The following is a 21,939-nucleotide window of genomic DNA, read 5'->3' as shown; positions in this document are numbered from 1 at the left end:
TATATCAACTATGAAAGATATACAACAGTCTAATCATTATAAAACGAATAGAATCACATCACACCACACAAGATATTTTTAGTGCCAATGAGCTAAATCATGTACTCTAAATGCACAACATTCACATAAACATGTAAATGAGATCATAAAATGTATTTAAAACTTACTATTTATATTTTTAACATCTTAAATCTATTTATGCTTTTTAACTGCACTGTAAATATAACATATTTTTAATTAGACATATATATTCACATTCTTTAATTGTTAAGATGAACTACACAGCCCTTATGTATTCATTTCAAACATATTTTAACCATGACACATATCTGACATATAATTAGTCAAAAGAGCAAATACTCCCTCAATAGAATAACATTTTAACTCAAACAACTAAGTATAATGCACCTTTAATGGTGTAAAGCACTGTTACTGCTCTGCTTACAGTGCTAGAACTGCAGCTAGCTTAACCAAAGTAGCTGCATAGTGTAAACAAAGATATTCAATAAATGGAAAGATACTCCATGAGCGGCTGCTCCAATGATATGAAATGGTTTCACTTCCTGTCTCTCTAAGTGGCCGTGGCCAACCGCCCCCCCACCTCGTCTGTGAACGTGTGTGTGGATTTATACAATCTGTAGGTAGATGAAAGTGAGATATTTATATTTTCTTATGATAACATTAAATATTTACACTACTAACAGTAATATTTAGCATGACGAAAATAATTTAAATCATTTTCACGGGAGTTCACGGCCGTTTGTTTGACGTTGCCTAGGAGATCTGAGCCAATTCGCGAGAGTGTGTCGTAGAGACAGAGACAGGTCTGGAACAAAGTGGATTTTCTCCGGATCTCTCCGTCTGAAAATTACCATTTTGGTGTCAAACTGTTCAGAAGAGATGTGGCTTGTGAAAAATGAGTCCAACATTTGCTTCAGTGACCGTGGGGAGAAAGACCCGACCATAATCGGTGTTCACATTAAATTGTCCCATAGGAATCAATACACTCCAAGCTGCCTCTGGTCTCCCTAAAGGGGCGTGGCCGTGCAGAAGCCCACGTGACATGCATACAGGAAGCTGACTCGTCATGAAAGGTCTTGGTTTATAAACCGTCTTTGGTGTAAATAAACATTAGCATGACAATGCAAAATTAGCTCGCGGCTAGCGCGATTAGCTCGCGACTAGCGCGATTAGCTCGATGCTAACGTAATTAGCGATCTTTTTACACTCATTCATCACAACTTAAAATGATCTGTATCAGTATCACAGCTCCGATTGGTTTTTATTCATGGATAAAGAGCAATACGATCACTTCAAGGAGTCAACACAGCCAACATGGCGCCTGGCTGCATTAGCATTTCTTACCGGAGCTAAGGCCTGAGGCGTTCCATTCCAGCTGAATCTTCACACAACGTTTCTCCCTGACGAACGAACAACATGTTAACAGTCTGTACCAGAGGAATTGTGGTGAATTTCTGGTTTGAAGAGCGTATATTCCCTACCGGGAGTTCTCAGTTGGTGAGCTGTGCGCTCTCAGGAAATATCTTCTGCCGAAAAGAGAGTGAACACAGGCTGAGATCAAAAATAGAATTTTGCACAAAGTTTGGGCTCCATCGTCTGATAAATGAGTTATTACACTAATGTTAGGACCCACAGTGGACTCAAATTCAATTTTCTTTTCTGTACAGCTTTAAATCTTTCTTCATGTTTTTTTTTTTTTCTCAAACTTTATTGTGTTCAAAATGTACATACATTTTCAAACAGGAAACTGTTGCATTCTTTTTTCTTTTTTTTCTAAGACATTACTTTTCTTACAATAAAAATAGAAAATTAAATCTACAAGGCTTAGTACTGAATAAGTAAATAGCTATTTTAAATGTGTGAAAAAAAAAAAAAAAACATAAAATAAAAGAAGGCATTGTACTTATTGGGACTCTTCACAAATAAACAAATTACATCGTATTGCAATTTCCATCATACCATTATTCTTTTCATTTCCATCTGCCAGTAAATTTAAAGGGACAACAAGGAGTTTTGGAAAAGCGAAGTGTTTTCTCACTACATTTGTGATAGCCTCGTAAACCAGCCTCTCCCGGAACTGCATTTCATTTCATTCTGAGGGAGAGTCTGGCCTCATCCCCATTCTAAGCGTTTGGACTGAAACCCTCAGAAGGCCGAGCCAATCAGCGTCGCCCGCTGTGATTGACACAGCACGTTGGCCAATCAGAGACCGACTGGTGCAAAGCCCCGTCACTACACCAACTTGCTGATTGGCTGAATGGGGTTGTCTGTCAACGCTACTACTCCCGCCCAGCTCCCGCCCACCCCAGACGCTTAGAGGGGGGATGAGGCCAGACTCTCCCTCAGAATGAAATGAAATGCAGTTCCGGGAGAGGCGGGTTTACGAGGCTACATTTATGAGCCTCCGCACCGTGAAATTCTTTGAGCGGCGCAAGACAGACTCATGTTTTCATTCATCAAGAATTAAAATCAGAGGTTGGAAGACGATCACATACCGTCATAGTTCCCACCATAAACGGAGATTCGGCGGCGGCGATTCGCCGGCGTTATGACTCGCCACGAAACCGAGAAGTAAAGAAACGCTGGTCGGCTCGCCCAGCATTTCCACCACCACTAATAATAACAAAATAACGATAGACACAACGTTCCTTTGTCCGGTTTGCATTATTGTCGTCATTTTTGCCTTGTATTTTAAACCAGGAGACCCAACGCTACTACGTATCGGTATAGACCGGTATAGACCGGTATCTGCCTCCAGCGAGTGACAGTCATGTCACCGGGCTCATACGTGCAGGCAGGCCAGGGTTGCCAGATAGTGCGAAAAATATCCCCCACACTCTTACTTTTCTACTTCACTGATTAGCGGGAGAAATTACCGACCGGGAGCCGACCCCCACCCTCCCCTCCTGTGCTCGCGCCGCCCCCCCCACCTCCCCGTTGAGAACCACTAGGTCAGAGCTAGGTTACAACGGTCCTGGCTAGTTTTATTGGTTGAGAGCAGCATTAGTAAACCACAACAAAAACATGTGTAGCCTTTTTTTTCTCCCCTAATTTTTTCTCACTGACGGAAATCCGTCGTGGCGACGGATTACTTTAACCCCTGTATTTATCGAAAATGGGCCCATTAACAAGTGTGGGTAGCGTAGATTCATGCACATTAATATGAGACTTTTTTATAACCAAATAGAAACTCCTCGTTGTCCCTTTAAGGAACTAAAATATTTGTTTAGTTCATTTTTAAAACAGATTATTGACGGGGATTTATTTTTCCATAAACAACAGTGTATAATCTTTCTTCACGGTGATATCTGTTAGTTTCATTTCTGTAGTTTTGTAGTTTTGTAGTTTAGGGCCAGCAGGCGGCGGCAGCGAGGCTGTGGCAGCTTCCGGTCTACGTCACCACGACGACGAAGAACCGGAAGTAGAACCGGAAGAACTGAGCATGCGCAGTAGAGTCCGTAGCAGCTTCTGTCACAACAGTTTAGCAGCGGAGCAGGAAAACAGCAACAACAGCCGTGTTTTACCGGAGCAGGTTGTAACTTCACGGAGCTCCGGTCCGACTGGAGCAGCAGCATGGCCGGCACCGCGCTCAAGAGGCTGATGGCGGAGTATAAACGTGAGTAACGGCGGCCTGAGGCTAAGCTAACAGGCTAACAGGCTAGGCTAACAGCTGCACCGTTACTGCAACAAACTTTATTTAAAACAAAAACAAAAAAAACAACACGTGATTTATACATAAAAGTGTTTGTTTAACTTCACCGAGGTGGATTTACTGTGCCGTTACTGTGTTGTTGTTAAACGATGAAAACTAAAGAGCTGTCGCGTTAAATCTGCGTCATTTCTCCAACAAACTCAAGAAACAACGAAGTCATAACGTGACGAGTCCGATCAGCTGATCGATAACCACCATGGAGTTGTTATCCGATCAGCTGATAGATAGATAGATAGATAGATAGATAGATAGATAGATAGATAGATAGATAGATAGATAGATAGATAGATAGAACTTTATTCATACAGAAGGAAAATAAATAGAATATAAAGAGGAAACGTTACATAAAAGTGTTTGTTTAATTTCACTGAGGTGAATTTACTGTGGTTTAATGATGAAAACTCGCTTTAAATCTACGTAATTTCTCCAACAAACTCAAGAAACAACGAGTCATTTATATATATAAAAGAGTCATAATGTGGCAAGTCTGATCAGCTGATCAATAATCACCATGGAGTTATAATCCGATCAGCTGATAGATAGATAGATAGATAGATAGATAGATAGATAGATAGATAGATAGATAGATAGATAGATAGATAGATAGATGGAACTTTATTCATACAGAAGGAAAATAAATAGAATACAAAGAGGAATATATATCCTACAATGTCTAAAACAATAGAATATACACTAAAGGCCCTTTCACACCGCGGACGTAACGAATAAACGACACGAAATTGCGAAATATTCGCGGCCAAATATTTCGCATCAAAACCATTCACACCGGCGGCGACGCACGTATATGCGTCGATGCGACAATTAAATTCCAAAGTTTCCGCTTTGCGACGGAGGTTTCTTCTTCGCCTCCACGTCATTTTCTAATACTCTTATAATTATCCCTCATGTATTTCACTACGTTATGCCACTCGTCGTTTGCTTACCCAACTTCACTCAACACAGCTAGCAAGCTCACTGTTCTGATCATCTGATCAATATTCTGATCACGTGGTCCTATGGGACCACACTCTATTGCTATTTCTCCTCTTTACCAACTTTACCCACCTCTTCCTCTTCCTTCCTTCTCTTCCTCTTACCTCCCTACTCCTCCCTCCTTCCTCTCTTCTCCTTCCTCCTCTTCCTCTCCTCCTGCCTCATCCTTCTCCTCCTCATCTCTTCCTCTCTTCCTCCGAGACACAGGTTATTTTTTGTTTGATAATTAGCGACCCAAGCACGTGGTCCATGCGCCCAGCATGTTCCGTGTGTGTGTGTGCGTGTGTCTGCGTGTGTAATCTGTGTGTGTGTTGTACGTGCCCAGAGAGTGAACGGCAGGTGGAGGGGCTGACTGGCAGGGATGAGAGCAACAGACGGTGAAAGCAAACAACCTTCTTTTTCCTGTGAGCAGGACTGTGGCGGACCATTGACTGTACAAAGACGAATTGGTCGTTAGCGTCCGTGACGTCACCCATTGGTTTGGGGGAGTCTGTAATGTTTTGTGTCTCTTCTACGGGGGTTTGAGCCGGCGCCATTTGTTGGATTCTAACTGCCTATTATTTGAAGCGGATGCTGGCCGTTGGCCGGCCGAGAGCCCGCCCTCCTGGGGCCTCGTTAGCAAGCGGTCCTTCCGGACCTTTCCACTCAACGGTTTTCTGCGCCACCTAATTGGCCAGATCTTTAAAACCTAATAACAGTAATACGGTTAGAGTTTAAAAAAAATTCACCCCCCTCAGAGTGTGGTGCGTGGGTAGAAACTAATCCGGTTGAGAACCAAAAAAATGAATATGTACCAAGGCTTGTAATATGTTTTTTTTAAGCGATTTAAAATCGGCTATTTTAACATGGGGCTCCAATTGGAGTTGGCTCCCTTCTGGAGCCAGCCACAGCGGAACAGCCCGGGGGGATTGCAGCTTTTTGAACGCTGAACGAAGTGTGCTTTCACTTCTCCAAGGCCGACAACTGCCCCCTTGGTGGCGGCCCGAGGACCTGTGCGGGCCACCGTCTGTTATGGGGAAAAACAGCTGTGTGTTGTTCTGACGTGGGGGGTGTGACTGTGGTTGCCTTTTACCTCCTTTTCACGCCACATGAGTGGTTGATGCGTTTATTTCGCCGGGCGATAAGCTCAGAAAAAATCGACCTCGGCGCTTCCGAAAAAAAAAATTGTGCGCATTTTTCGCCGCGACACATTCACGTGGTATGGTGTGAAAAGGACCCGTGATGAAAACCGGGTTCGATAAAAAATATTGAAGCTCGCGAATTTTTTCGCTCACAGACAAAATACCGTTCTCCGGTTTTTTGTGAAAGGGCCTTAAGGCAGCAACCTTAACATAGGTAAAATCCTGTGCTTCATAGTTTGAGTGCAATACATGATTTAAAAATGATATAATACAAAGTGCAAAAGGCCCGAAACATAATTTAAAAATGATGTAGTTGTTGTGTTTGGACATGTTATTGTTTGTGTTCACCTCCTACCGAAGGGTGAGGACCACCAGGACTTTATTTAGAGCTTCAACTAACGACTATTTTTCATTATCGGTTAATCTGTCTATTATTTAAATGATTAATCAATTAGTTGTGTGGTCAATAAAATGTCTAATAACATCAATCAGTGTTTCTCAAACCACCAGACGACATCGTCCTCAAATGTCTTGTTTTGTCCACAAACCAAAGAGAGACTCAGTTTATTGTCATAAAGGAACAAAGAAACCAGAAATATTCACATTGAAGAAGCTGAAATCAGAGAATCTGGAGTTTCTTTCCTTAAAAAAATACTCAAACTGATGATTAGATTATCAGAAAGAAGTTGAACGATTGAATTGGTTTTAATTGTTTGCTTAACCGGTTGTGTGTGTTTCATTGTGTGTGTGTGTGTGTGTGTGTGTGTGTGTGTGTGTGTGTTTCAGAGCTGACCCTGAACCCACCCGAGGGGATCGTTGCAGGTGAGACCGAGACACATGAACATGAGTGAAACTGACCTGGGATCAGCTTCATAATCAACTTCCTACGTTTACACAAAGTTTGGTTTGATTGTGGAAAAAAATATACAGCTCTGGAAAAAACATAAGAGACCACTCCCAAAATGATCAGTTTCTCTGGTTTTACTATTTATAGGTATGTGTTCGAGTAAAATAAATGAAAAATAAAAAAATGTTTTATTCTATCAACTACCAACAACATTTCTCCCAATATGTAAATAAAAATATTTTAATTTAGAGCTTTTATTGGCTAATGACTAAACTAGTCTAAATAACAAAAATATCAAGTCTTTTCAGACCTTGAATAATAATAATAATGCAAAGAAAACATATATATTCCTAAACAACACAGCAAGAATATTTTAACTCAGGAAGAGTTTATAAACCAGTTATTGTGGGATAATGTCGATGTTTAATCCCGGCAGTGTTTTTATTTATAATCTTCCTATATAAACCAGATTGGTGGGTTCAGCGGTGATGAATGATGTTGTGTTTGTGTGTGGTGGTTTTAAAAAAGAAAAGAACAAGAAATGACTGTCATACTTAACCCGTTTAACTGCAAATACTTGCCATCATTGGACATCCCGCAAATGCATTGGTGGGTATGAACCGATGCACTCTGGGATTGAAAAGGCGTCCAAACAAACACCGCAAGCAGCACCGTGCCTCCGCAGGCTCTGAACGAAGACGGGGGGCCCACTGGGCCCGCATATGGACACAGAAGATAACTTTAGTAATATGACGGTTAGTAATAAATGTAAACGGAATTCAAATATAAAACTAGTGATGAAACTAGTAAATCAACTTGAGCACGATGCGTTTATAAGAACTGGCGTCATATTTTGCGACAGGGATACTTATTTTTTGCAATGACCAGCACTACCAGAACCATTATGCACATAACAAAGGAGGTCACATGGCAGGAACACTGGAATTAAAACTACTTTCAAGCCCCCGACATAATCTTTATTGACATCAGGCAATAAATACAACAGCTTTGTCTGTGGTTACCTCGACATCAGGACGCTTTGCTCAGAGTAGGAGGTGTCAACGTTTTAGCACTTTTTTTGTGTCTAACAAAGGCTATTTATTATTAATTTCCAAAACAATTCCTTATGCTCAGCACAGAAAAAAATCCTATAATATAATCTCTGTTGTTGTTACTGTTCAAAAAGTAGTCAGAACAGAAGGATAGGGTCGGATTGAGAGCAGCATTCATTTACCAAAGTGTTAATCTGCACAATAGCCTACACCTTTTTTCTGAATAAATGTACGGCCCCAACTGGCTAACCGGCTTCTGCCCTTGCTCTGTCATCGGACCGGGCTCGAACCGGACAGGTTCGCATCGAAAACATTTACTTAACCAGGGTTTTTTCTGAATTATAAATTATTTGAGGCGGCCGCCTCTGTCTGGGCGTTTTGTACGGAGGAAGGAGAGTTCAGCTGATACCGCTGCTGTTGCACTTTCTCTCTGAGCGTACTCCGCCTGCAGATGTTCAGCCTGAGGGAATACGCTGCCTCAGCTGATGAGGTGTGCTGTCCTGCAGCAAGTTGATGACCAGCTTTTCAGTACCGTGTTTAACTCGGTCCGGGGCTTGAGGTTTTGTTTAAGCTGGAACATTGAACACAAAGGCGGCTTATGTTGAGCTTCCTTTCGCAGGCCGGAGGAGTCGGTGTATGTTGTTGTTTTTTCCTTTCCCCCCTCGGCCCTTTATTCTGAAGGGACAGCTGGAAAGAGACCGGTAGTGCTACGCGCAGGATAAAGTGAGGGGAAATTGACCACGCAGTTTCAGGCAACATTATCACCCCCTAAAAATATATATTGGTGAGAAATGATCTGAGGGAGGAGGGGGGGGGGGGGACGTTGTATACGATATTGATTTTTCTTAAACGGTTTTATGATTTGTTATACCGTGTTCCTGTTTTACACGTGTTAGATGTTGACACCTCCTTGTTCAGAGCTTATATTAGGTTCCAGCCACAACTGTCACGATCTCTGTGTGTCTGTGTAGCGGAGCAGGAGGAGCCGCTGTTTGACAGTGAGGCCGCTGGTATAACACATAGCCTATTACTATTTGGTCATACTATACAAGGGGATGGTGAGAACTAAAATACACCCGGGATTCGTCATATCTACAGCGGCTTACCGGCCAGTTTGGGGGGATTACGAACCACAGGTTACTGATGTGTCAGGAGGGGGGGCGGCAACCGACCGCTTTGTACACGTTTTAAACCGGAAAGCAATTTGCACAGTTTTACAACGTGTACTTATTTTTAGTACATGTTAACATCCCTTAATAGTTTTTTTTAATTATTGTGTATAACAGCGTCCTCACCTGTCCAGTCAGCGGCTCCTCCAGCTCGCTCACCCTCCATCGCCCTGCAGGTGCACACTGACACAGAGACACAACACCACCACGGGAGCGTGACAGGTAGTGCTGGACTAATAGAAAGCTTCTGATCAGTTCCTGTGTCGTTGGTTAACACAGACAAGCTGTCGTAGTTATTAGTCTGTTGGGGTCAAATAAAAGATTTGTCGGAACGGAGGGTTTAAATGTAGCTTTTCTCTCCAGTGTTCCGGCTAGTGACCTCCTTGTTCATGTGCATAAATGAGTCTGGTGTTTGGTCATGCAAAAATAAGTAGCCTGTTGCAAATATGCGCTCTGCAGTTTTCTTATTAAACGCTCGAGCTCCAAGTTGAATTTTACTTGTTTCACTAGTTTTATTTTGATTCCGTTTACAATTTATGACTTATCCGTCATATTTAATATAGTTATCCTTCTGTGTACACTGCGGCCGTGGAACCGTCTGTCAGAGCAGCGGTAGGCACGGTGCTGCGGTGTTGTTTGGACGGCTTTCTAATCCTGGAGTGCATCGGTGCCGTACCCAACAATGCATTGCGGGTATGTCTCCTCAAGAATGTCGGAAATTTTTGCGAAACGGGTTATGTAGAGATGCTTTTAAGAAACATTTTTTTTCCCGAAACAAACAAGACTCCACTTTCACAAAATGTTTCTTAAAAGCATCTCTACGTGTATGACTCATTCTTTTCTTTTCCTGAGTTAAAATATTCTTGCTGTGTTGTTTAGGAATAAATATGAACATGTTTTCTTTGCATTATTATTATTCAAGGTCTGAAAAGACTTGATATTTCTGTTATTTAGACTAGTTTAGTCATTAGCCAATAAAAGCTCTAAAGGACAATATTACTTTTTCAATTTTGGTAGAAATGTTGTCGGTAGTTGATAGAATAAAACAAAAAATTGAATTTTACTCGAACACATACCTATAAATAATAAAACCAGAGAAACTGATCATTTTGGGAGTGGTCTCTTATTTTTTTTCCAGAGCTGTATGTATGGTATATTCCCTATAGTATTTTAGTGATTTATTTTAATAATAATAATATAATTTTTTTATAAATATACTTTAATTATATATTTTTATATAATAAAAGAATTCATGATGTTATCAGTGTTTCCAACCTGAGTTCACACATGGACAGGACGTAAATAAACTGGACTCAGCTGTCGGTCCCAGTTCCCTCCACCGTCGTCCTGTCACTGTTGCTGATCGATCGATCAATCAATCAGTACGCCTTCATCGATCCGCCCTGATCAGTCTGTTCTCCTGCAGGTCCGGCCAACGAGGAGAACTTCTTCGAGTGGGAGGCGCTCATCATGTGAGTACCGACCCCGAACCGAGTCTCTGCACGTTGTTTTTAATCTGGAGACTTCCTTCAGCTGCATGGAGGTTCTGCATATACAGCTCTGGAAAAAAACAAGAAAGCACTGTACCGGCATATCCTGCCGTGGACAGGGACGGTCTGTGGCGTTTGAACGCACCTCTAAACAAAAATCACCGCGTGGTACTTCTTTTAGATGTTTGTTTTCCAAGCAAGCAAAAACATAGAAAAAGTTGAGTTCATAATGATCACAAGTTCCAAAAGGTAACGACAAAACCATCCAATCGAACGAATATTGGTAAACTTAAAGGTTGTAAAATTCAAAAGTTTGTGGTCAAAAAAAACTATTTGGTAAACCCCAAAGTCTATCCCACCTGTCCGACATTGTTACTGACTTGCCCCGCCCCCCCGAGTGACGTGGTATTCATGGTAATGTGATGGACGCAAATACAACTTCTTACAAAACTAAAATTACAGTAGTCAAAATTAGTGTAAAACATAAACTGATGTGTGTGCAACAAATAAAAAATGTGGTTTAAATACTTTAAATAGCTACAACAACCACTTTCACAAATGTTTCTTAAAGCATTTCTACATGTGCGACAGTCGTTCTTTTCTTTTCTTTTTTAAACACCAACACAAACACAACTCATTCTCCCTAATGAGACTCTGATGAGGTCGTCACCTGAGCCACATCTGGTTTTATAGGAAGATTATAAATAAAAACCACTGCTGGGAATTAAACATCGACATTTATCCCCACAAAAACTCGGTTCTAACCTCTTCCTGAGGTATAATATTCTTGTTGTGTTGTTTAGAGGAAATAAATACGAACCGGTTTTCTTTTGCATTATTTATTATTATTCAAGGTCTGAAAAGGACTTGGATATTTTTTGTTTATTTTATTTAGACTAGGTTTAGTCATTTTCAGCCAATAAAAGCTCTAAATGACAATATTTTTATTTCAGTTTTGGTAGAAATGTTGTCGGTAGTTGATAAAACAAAAAACCAGAGAAACTGATCATTTTGGGAGTGGTCTCTTAATTTCTTCCAGAAGCAGCTTGTGTGTTATATAACTTGTATAATTACTATATATATATATATATTATTTATATAATATAAATAAATATATATTATATTATATATATATATATATATAATAACAGTGGTGGATGAATGAGAATATCCATAGACAATAACAGTGTGGAACCAGCTGCAGTTGCCGTGGCGACCAGCAGGTGTCAGTGTTCTCCAGCTGTTCCTCATCAGCAGCACTTTACTCGTGTCTGTTCCAGTGAGTTGAAGAAGAACTTTAATACGTGTTGATCACCTATCGGTTGGTTCTGGTTCTGTAGGGTTTGTTTTTATAATTAACTGTTTTATTGATCTGATACAACATTATTATCCCATCAACATTTTACATCTTCTACACAGTTTTTCCAAATATTTAATATAGAACAAACCCAAACTCCACACAGAGGAGCAGAGACGGAGATAAACTCACAGTTAATCATAAAGTAGAGTAAATTAGAAGTAATATGAAGAACTTTAATTTACAGGCCGTTAATTACGTCATAATGCCAAGAAATAACCAAGAAATAACAATTAATTAATACAAAAGATTACACGTGCTTTTCATGATTTGGGCCAGGATTTTTCTCCACCAAGTCCTTGCAAATGTCAGTTACAATCATTTATTTATGGGCTATTTCTACATAATCAATCATTATTTTTTGGCTATACAGTATTTCTCGATATTACTATGAAATTGACCATTATTTCTAGGCTATTTCTTGACATTATAACGTAATTAATTGTTATTTATAGATTATTTCTTGATGTTATCGCGCAATTGTGATTTATAGATTATTTCTAGAGATTATGACGTAATTAATTGTTATTTCTAGACTATTTATTGACATTATCACGTAATTAATTGTGATTTATAGATTATTTCTAGACTTTATGACATAATTAATTGTTATTTATAGATTATTTCTAGAGATAATGACGTAATTAATTGTTATTTATAGATTATTTCTAGACATTATCATGTAATTAATTGTTATTTATAGATTATTTCTAGACATTATTACATAATTGTTATTTCTAGACTATTTATTGATGTTATGTTATTTATAGATTATTTCTAGACATTATGGCGTAATTAATTGTTATTTATAGATTATTCTAGAGATATTATGACGGATTATGTTATTTATAGATTATTTCTAGACATTATGGCGTAATTAATTGTTATTTATAGATTATTTCTAGACATTATCATGTAATTAATTGTTATTTATAGATTATTTCTAGACATTATCATGTAATTAATTGTTATTTATAGATTATTTCTAGACATTATTACATAATTGTTATTTCTAGACTATTTATTGATGTTATGTTATTTATAGATTATTTCTAGACATTATGGCGTAATTAATTGTTATTTATAGATTATTTCTAGAGATTATGACGTAATTAATTGTTATTTATAGATTATTTCTTGATGTTATCACGCAATTGTTATTTATAGATTATTTCTAGACATTATCATGTAATTAATTGTTATTTATAGATTATTTCTAGACTTTATTATGTAATTAATTGTTATTTATAGATTATTTCTAGACATTATGGCGTAATTAATTGTTATTTATAGATTATTTCCAGACTTTATGACGTAATTAATTGTTATTTATAGACTATTTCTAGACGTTATTACATAATTGTTATTTCTAGACTATTTATTGATGTTATGTTATTTATAGATTATTTCTAGACATTATGATGTAATTAATTGTTATTTATAGACTATTTCTAGACGTTATGACCTAATTAACGGCCTGTAAATTAAAGTGTAACCATTCTTTCTAAACCAACACATGAGCAGTGAATAATGAGAGTGTGTAGCGTGAAGAACCGGAGGAAACGCGGCGCTTCAAAGGGAGCGATCTGTGTGTGATGTCAGCGAACGCAGCATCATCATCATCATCATCATCATTAGGTGTAACCGGAGCCTCCTGTTGTTGTCGTCGTGCCAACGGCTTCTCCTGCCCTTCAATTTGAAACAGCAGCTCAGTCACATTCCTCTGTGACATCATCACCCACACCACATCCCATCATTACCCTGGGCCGTCGCCGGGGGTGACTGATGTCTCAGCGGGACGACACTGAGCTCCGTCCTGGTTCTGGTTCCCCTGGCAACGCACTTTACTTTATTAGTTTATCTGAATGGGACGGTCACATTAAAGGACATAAACACGTAAATGTTCTGGATGATAGCGAGGCGCTAGTTTCTGTCCTGAGTCCCATAAACATAAAAACAGTTCAGTAACAGTACACATTTACACACAATAATGTAGACAACACAACAAGACAAGAAGGCGACTATGACAATCAAGAACATATGTGACCCGTTCCATCAAAATGAGTCGGAAGTCGCAACGTTCTATTTTTAGATAATCAGCTGATAGAAAATCAAAAAAAATGTTTTACCCTAATTTCAAAGCAATGACATCAAAAACAATCTCCCAAAGTTTCACAGTCCAGATAATCGAGAAAAGGCACGAAAATGATGATTAAAGTTGACCTGCAACTTAAACCCTCTGAAAATGAGGTGTTTGATTCGGATGCAAAACATGAAATATCTTTCTGAACCGTATCAGGATAGAGACGAGCTGTAAATCTGCCTTTCTGAATTCGCGGTGATTCTCCGCTTTTCCGCCGGTCATTGAATGGTGCCTCTATGACGAGAAAGGGACGGGTACAGAAACAGATGCTATATCCGAGTAGCATCGATGCTTAACAGAGCGTAGCATCGGCGGCTAACAGAGCGTAACATTCGGTCTAACTGAGCGTTTGCAATCCGGCGCTAATCAGTGCGTAGCTCGATGTCTAACAAGATGCGTTGCATTCGGCGCCTAACAGGGCGTTAGCATACGGCGCCTAACAGAGCGTAGCATCGATGCTTAACAGAGCGTTTAGCATCGGCCGCTAACAGAGTCGTAGCAATTCGAGGCTAACCCCGAACGTACACGCTTTAGCACATGTTTTACATAAAATCAACAAAACATGGACAACTTCTGAACCGTTTACATGACAGAGACGAGCTGCGTAAACAGCATAATGAATTGTGAGATTCTCCTGCTTTCCGAGGGTCATTGAATTGTGTCTCCTATGAAAACAAAGGGACCGTATAGGGTGTGTGTAAATCACGTGGGTACAGGAACAGACGCCAGAATGAGTCACCGGCAAAAACGCTTTACTGCACTTTTCTCAAGATTCTAGAATGAATAAGAGAGTGAAAGATCGTAATTCCAAATGGCACATCTCAAAAACCAATCAATATGTAAGCTCTGACTTTGGACGAGGGTATCATTTTAAAGCTTATTTTCTAATCTTTCCATTGATACCAAAATCTCAACTTTGAAATTTAGGGTCACTGGTGACTCATATTTTGATGGATCGGGGTCAACATATTGACAAAACATCATTCCACCAGGTGCCCAGATGAGTACTAGCACGAGACCCTAGAGTGCACATCATCTTACAGTCCCAGGTTGTGTTGCACGATGCCCATTACACCCAGTTGCAGAAGCAGACGTGTGTAGATATTGCACAAAAAGTAATACATAATTGTATTATGTAAGGAAATACTACTAAAACCAAAATGACAGTCCTACATATTGATCGATTCTTGATATAAAGTGCACATCAGTTTAAAGTACCAGGATGTTCTGATGTGTCTCTGTGTCTCTGTCTCCGCTGCAGGGGGCCTCAGGACACGTGTTTTGAAGGCGGAGTGTTTCCCGCCGTCCTCAGCTTCCCGTCCGACTACCCGCTCAGTCCTCCCAAGATGAGGTTCACCTGCGACATGTTCCACCCCAACAGTAAGTTCTCTGCAGGCTCCGCCCCCTTTACGCTGAGTCATCACAGGCTCCGCCCCCTTTATGATGAGTCATCACAGGCTCCGCCCCCTTTATGATGACTCATCGCTACACCTTAAAGCAGAAGTAAGGTGAATGTTTGTGTTAATCTAAGTCTTAAATAGTTGTATCTTCCGACAGCAATCACTTCTATAGAGTGTTTGGTCTGAAACACGGGTCTGTCAGTCACTCTGCTCGGTCTGAGACAGGAGATAAACTTTCCTTGTATCCTACAACCTTTATCCAATGAGGAGAGAGAACGGCATAAAGGGGCAGTCCTCTCTGTGTGTGCAGCCAAGGGATGCGCCTGAATGTGGTGACATAGGGACGAGGGCGGGGACTGATAACTCCGTGTTTCAGCTGTAGGCTATAACTTGTTTATTATTATTCATACAATAGAATGTGAATTTAAAACATTATAGTCTCTGCGTTTATCAGTAATTTATCAGTAATACAGTGAAAATTAGAGGAAATGTGAAAATTTACTTTGCAAGTCGATTTCAGTGTGCACCCCTAAAGTTTCGTATTTTTCCTGCAAATATTTTGTGCGTCTGTGGTTTTTTTTCCGAACCCCCGGTCCTTTCACAAGGTCAAATGCAACATAATTTATTTACACTGAGTCCCACTCACAGGCTCTGCCCACTGATCGCCTGGGCTGTAGGTCACTGGTTAAAGGAGCAGTGCTGTTTTTTACAACCTGGATCTGATTTCTGTCATAAGATCCAGTGGTTTACTCACTCGTATAACTGTGGTGTCGTTAGTATCCTTCAGACCAAAGTTAGATAGATAGTAGATAACTGTAAGTCCACATAGGGGGGGAAGAAACAGACACTGAAGATCTGGAAGTTCATTCTGTTTTAGTTTAGCAGTCCCCGCCCTCGTCCCTACGTCACCACATTCAGGCGCATCCCTTGGCTGCACACACAGAGAGGACTGCCCCTTTATGCCGTTGCTTTCTCGCCTCATATGGATAAAGGTTTGGTAGGATGCAGAAAGTTTTCTCCTGGGCTCAGAGCAGAGCAGAGTGACTGACAGACCCGTGTTTCAGACCAAACACTCTATAGAAGTGATTGCTGTCGGAAGATACAACTATTTAAGACTTAGATTAACACAAACATTCACCTGACTTCTGCTTTAAATAACTTGTATAAAATGTAAACATGTGGTTCCTCCGAGTCGCTGTGTCATGTGACAGGAAGCTGCTGACTCGCTGCTGCGTCCGACTCCACCGGTCGCAACACGCTGTCGTTGCCGTGTCGATGGCGTGTCGCTGTCATTAGCAACGCTGTGATTAGTGGACAGGCGTCTGAGCTGTGATGTCACCGGCCGTCTGATTACAGGCCACACACACACACACACACACACACACACACACACACACACACACACACACACACACACACACACACACACACACACACACTCACACACACGCACACACGCCAGCATGGCCTGCAGCTGAACTTCCCGCTGCGACTGTAGCGCCTCGTCCTGCAGCGGGCGAACATAACAAAACAAAACACATGATGATCGGCGGTTCGAGTCCCGGCCTCCATGACAGGAAGTAGTTATCACATCACGGTCAGATGAACTGATAATCGCTGCCTCACCTGACACACCGCTACACGTGTCTCACACACACACACCTTCACAACACACACTGGGCTTTTACTTTGAAAACTAGAGTTTAGAATTGTTTATAATAGCTTATTAAGGATCCCCATTAGCTGGTACCTTAGTAGCCAGCTAGTCTCTCTGGGGTCCACAAGGAACAACACAACATATACATATATACACAACATATCATACATTTACATTTATAGTCAATCACAATAACCTAAATGTTAAAAAGTTAAAGCAAACATTTGAACATTTCCACCAATCTTAAACAGAGTTTTTCTTAGACAGCAAAGTGGGACCACTCTTACTCGTATACAGCTCATGAAAAATAAAATTTCAATTTCTTTTTAAATACCTGTTTCCTTTCAATACAACAGAGGTAGTGAGGTAGATTATTCCACAGAGTTATTGCTCTATAGATAAAAGATCGTGACATGGCCTTAGTTCTTGGGTGAGGGAATCATGCATGCAGTTAACATTTGATCGGGTAGAACAACTCGATACCAACCGTGCAGCCTTACTTTGGGCGATCTGCAGCTTTTTGAGCTCAGTTTTTCTTTGCAGCAGACGCCCAAACCACAGAGCAATAGTCTAGGTGGCACAGTGCCATGTTGGCACTTCAGAATAAGAGTCTGAAAAAAAAAAAAGCTCAGATTTCCTGAATGAGTATTTGTTTTGGAAAGAGTTAACTGAAAACTAAAACCTCTACCCCACCCCCCTCCTCCAGTCTACCCAGACGGTCGAGTCTGCATCTCCATCCTTCACGCTCCCGGCGACGATCCGATGGGATACGAGAGCAGCGCCGAGCGGTGGAGTCCAGTCCAGAGCGTCGAGAAGATCCTGCTGTCTGTGGTCAGCATGCTGGCAGGTAACACACACACCTCACACACACACACACACACTTTGGTTTTTATGCTCTTTTAACTTTTTCTCTTTATTTAAAGGAGAATTCCGGCCATTTTTGACCCCTAAATCGTTGTCCTGATGGTCACCCAGTGTTGGTCGGAGCAAAAAACTAGCGATAGCCACAACGCTAACCTATGGGGGCAATTCTTTCAACCACAACAAACACTCAGAAAACAATGAGATATCTCTGGTACATGACTGGAATCCTTAGAGACACCACTGAACTCATATAGTGTAGAGGAGAAACAGTATAAACTTTGTGTTTTTGCATGTAGCCACTCACCTCAGATAGCCCAACTCTGAAACATCCCAGAAAGACATTACTATCCGATCACAGAGCGCCTGCTCTCCCCGCCACAGAGACTAACACTTTGTCCTTGTTGTGATGATTTCTTTACTAGTACTAAAATTTTGGAATCACCTCTGACCGTTTATTTTCTGAGTGTTTGTTGTGGTTGAAAGAATTGCCCCCATGGGTTAGCGTTGTCGCTATCCCTAGCGCCGGGTAGCCATGGTGATACTCTGGTTTGCCTGCAGCAATTTTAGTCGCTTTTTTTTGCTCCAACCAACACTGGCTGACCATCAGGACAACGATTTAGGGGTCAAAAATGACCGGAATTCTCGTTCTTCCTGCTCATAATCATAACAACCAAATACGGTGTTATTGTAGTATAAAGTCAAGCCTGATGGCATATTGTTGTCAACAGAAGAGTTCATCTCTCTCCAGAGTTTATACGTAAATTCACAAGGCCAAAATAAATGAGAGATAGATCCAGGATGTATGTTACAAAAAGAACAATTTGATATTCAAACTTTAAAGGGATAGTCCATATAATGGTTGAGAACGGAGCTCACTTTTCTTTGTCCAAAAAGACACACCAAAAAACATCCAAATACCTCCATGCTGCTCGTATGTAATGTCCGTCTTGTATTGAAGCCCCGACATGAGAAATTGTTCCGAAAAAATTTAAATAAGTCTATATTTTAAACTTGTTTGTAGCGGAAGCTCCCAGTGTCTCAGTTCACTGCTCTTCCTGTGACCGGCGGAACAATTTCTCATGTTGGGGCTTCAATACAAGAGGGACATTACATACGAGCAGCATGGAGGTATCTGGATGTTTTTTGGTGTGTCTTTTTGTTACGAAGACAGTTGGTATCCATTTGCAACCGTCATATGGACATGCACTGCTACGCCGAGACCCCCTGTAACTCAGAGAAGCCACGGAGGACTCTGAAACTTCTCCCAGCCCTTAGTCCACATGAGGGGGAGGAGATAATGAGTGACATTTCATTTTTGGGTGAACTATCCCTTTAAAGATTTAATTGGTTTTATTAGTTCAGTGAAATTTTCTGTGGTTAAAAGTTACAGAGAACAGATCAGCTTGAAACGGAGACCTGATGTTAGGGTTTGAGTCTTTACAGGGAACCGCACACACGTACCTATGATGTCACTCCTCCTCCACAGAGCCCAACGACGAGAGCGGCGCGAACGTCGACGCCTCCAAGATGTGGCGCGAGGACCGAGAGCAGTTCTACAAACTGGCCCAGAAGATCGTACGCAAGTCGCTCGGTCTCTAAGGAGACCAGGAGGATGATGTCATCACCGCGGGACGAGGAGGAGGATGATGTCATCACCACGAGACTCTGTCTGTGTTTGTCTGTTTCAGAAATGCCTCTGGTACCTTTTCATCACCGTGGCGACCTCGCAGCGTCCTCCTCGTCACCATGGAAACCAACAACACACACACACAGACAGACGGACGGACGGAGTGCTGCCGATGGACAGATCAATGAACTGATGGACGATCGGACGTTTAAATCGTTAATTAATTAATTAAAAGTTAAAAGTTTTGACATGTGACCTCACCTCCATGATGACATCATCGCCACGCCTGCACGCCGTCGCTCTGGACGACCGGTGACGTCACAGCGTTTATTTATCGACATCGATAATTCAAGTCAACGTTTCATTTCAAATCAGTAATAATCAGAACCAATCAGCTCCACGTCGCCGACGACGACGACGACGACGATGATGTCATCACATTTACAACAACAACAACGACCGGCTGCAGCTGCTCAACGAGCCACAAACAAACAAACAAACAGACAAACAAAGAAACTCCCAGTGTGGATGGAGCTGAGCTGTGATTGGACGGCCGGGCCAGAGGGGGCGGGGCTGAGCTGTGATTGGACGGCCGGGCCAGAGGGGGCGGGGCTGAGCTGTGATTGGACGGCCGGGCCAGAGGGGGCGGGGCTGAGCTGTGATTGGACGGCCGGGCCAGAGGGGGCAGGGCTGAGCTGTGATTGGACGGCCGGGCCAGAGGGGGCGGGGCTGAGCTGTGATTGGACGGCCGGGCCAGAGGGGGCGGGGCTTCTGCCCTCAGAGACTTGAACACTTGTAAAGAAAAGAAACGAGGCTGGAAGTCGTTTTGTTGTTGTGACGTTTGTTTTATTTTAATTTGTCGTTGTTTCATTAAAATAAAATGGAGGATGAGCGACAGGAGAGAGAGTCGTCTGTTCGCTTGTCGTCGTAGCAACACGCTCACAGCTCAGATCAGCATCACAAACACATTTTTCAGAGTTTCCAGAGATTAAAACTTCTGCAGTTTCAGTTTCTGGTCATGTCGACGTGTTTCAATGTTTCTGTGTCTTTAATCGATTCATTTCAGATTCAAAAGAACTTTATTTTCATGTCAGAAGCTTCATCTGCGAAGAGCGACAGTGCATATTAAAGGAATAGTTCACAAAAAAATGTAATTCAGTCACTAGTGACTCCCCCTCATGCTGATGAATACTCCAGAGTAGTTTTTTATTCCTCAAAGTGCATCTGGAGACCCGGGAGGCCGGTTCCTAGTCCAACCAAAACTTTAGATGAGAGTAACAGGGCCCAACACAAAAACGTCCATAAAACTACACAACAACCATTTAATATTCCTCCACACTGCTCGTCCACTGCAATCCAAGTGTCCTGAAAGGAGATAGTCCAGAGTAAAAATTTCCTCAATGACGTAGTTTCCAGTAAACTCTGGACCAGGGGTCGGCAACAGGCGGCCCGCGGGCCGAATGTGGCCCGCCGAACCTTCCAATGTGGCCCGCGACTGAGTTCTAATAGTTTACGTACTGTATTTCTCAGTCTCTGTGCCTACAGGCGCCTGTAAGTCAATGCGCAGGGACACGGAAACACGTGTCCCTGCGCATTGCTGTGTGTGCCTGTGAGGCGCTGCACTGGGATAAGGAAACGCCCAGGTAACATGCACAAATGTTTGGGGAGCGGCTGGACTGCAGGGTTTTCCCTGTCTGTCTGTAAAGGCTATGGGTGATTTTGGCCTTGGTCCAACCGTGTGTACATCAGGGGGCCGTTCGTCTTTGGCGTGCGCTCAAACCCATTCAATGTAGACGTGCGTCAGGTGCGCTCCCAACTCAAAAGCCGTAGCGGCGCATATTTGATGCAACGCGGTTGTTTTTCCGTGCATGTCCGCGGCGCACAGTTGCACGCGGTTGCACGGACCTGCTTCTCCCCCGGTGTTGTGTCCCGGTGCCTTCGGCCTGTGTCTCTCCTAAAGTTTCCCACTGAGCTCTGCCCCGTTTGAAAGGTGAATGAAGCCCGTGAAAGACGTCGCCTCTGAGATGTAGAATGTGTTATAGAAGGGAAACGCACATGTCTGGACCAATGACTTGAAAACGGACCTGCCCTGTAGCCTAATGATCAGCCTCCTTTCATATTTAGGCTGAAAATCACAGGGCACGTCTCAGGATACAAGCCAGCAGTGTAAAGCTCCAGCATGATACGTAAATGATGATATGATGGGCTATGTCAAGACTTTTAATTTTATATCATACAAAACACCAAAGATGTGGATAAATAACAATGATGTGCACAAGAGAAATAAAAATATAAAATATAAACAGCCAAATTATTAAGCAAAAAGGTGAATTTAATTTCAATCTAGGCCGTCCGGCCCTCGGGGTGTTTGTTGAGAAAAATTCTGGCCCTTCGACAAATATAGTTGCCTACCCCTGCTCTGGACTATCTCCCTTCAGGTCAGAGTGTGAACGTCTTTAGAGCGTCACGGTGGTTTTCTGAAGTGG

The 21,939-nt window shown here is 41.7% G+C and overlaps 1 protein-coding gene across 1 annotated transcript; it reads left to right on the top strand.

Moving 5' to 3' along the window:
* The first annotated feature begins 3,431 nt into the window (after positions 1 to 3,431).
* Positions 3,432 to 20,061, top strand: ube2g2 (ubiquitin-conjugating enzyme E2G 2 (UBC7 homolog, yeast)). Its single transcript, XM_085765519.1, has 6 exons — positions 3,432 to 3,637; positions 6,634 to 6,669; positions 10,342 to 10,387; positions 15,167 to 15,285; positions 17,669 to 17,809; positions 19,313 to 20,061. Exons 1-6 carry the CDS (start codon positions 3,595 to 3,597, stop codon positions 19,423 to 19,425), a joined length of 498 nt encoding a protein of 165 aa, XP_085621645.1. The 5' UTR covers positions 3,432 to 3,594; the 3' UTR covers positions 19,426 to 20,061.
* The last annotated feature ends 1,878 nt before the right edge of the window (positions 20,062 to 21,939 follow it).

The sequence above is a fragment of the Trachurus japonicus genome, chromosome 21 (genome assembly GCF_045865225.1).
Source record: "Trachurus japonicus isolate A0001 chromosome 21, Traja_1.0".
Classification (NCBI taxonomy): Eukaryota; Metazoa; Chordata; class Actinopteri; order Carangiformes; family Carangidae; genus Trachurus; species Trachurus japonicus.
Note: the sequence above shows the minus strand (reverse complement) of the source record. Positions and strands in the feature narration are given on the sequence as shown.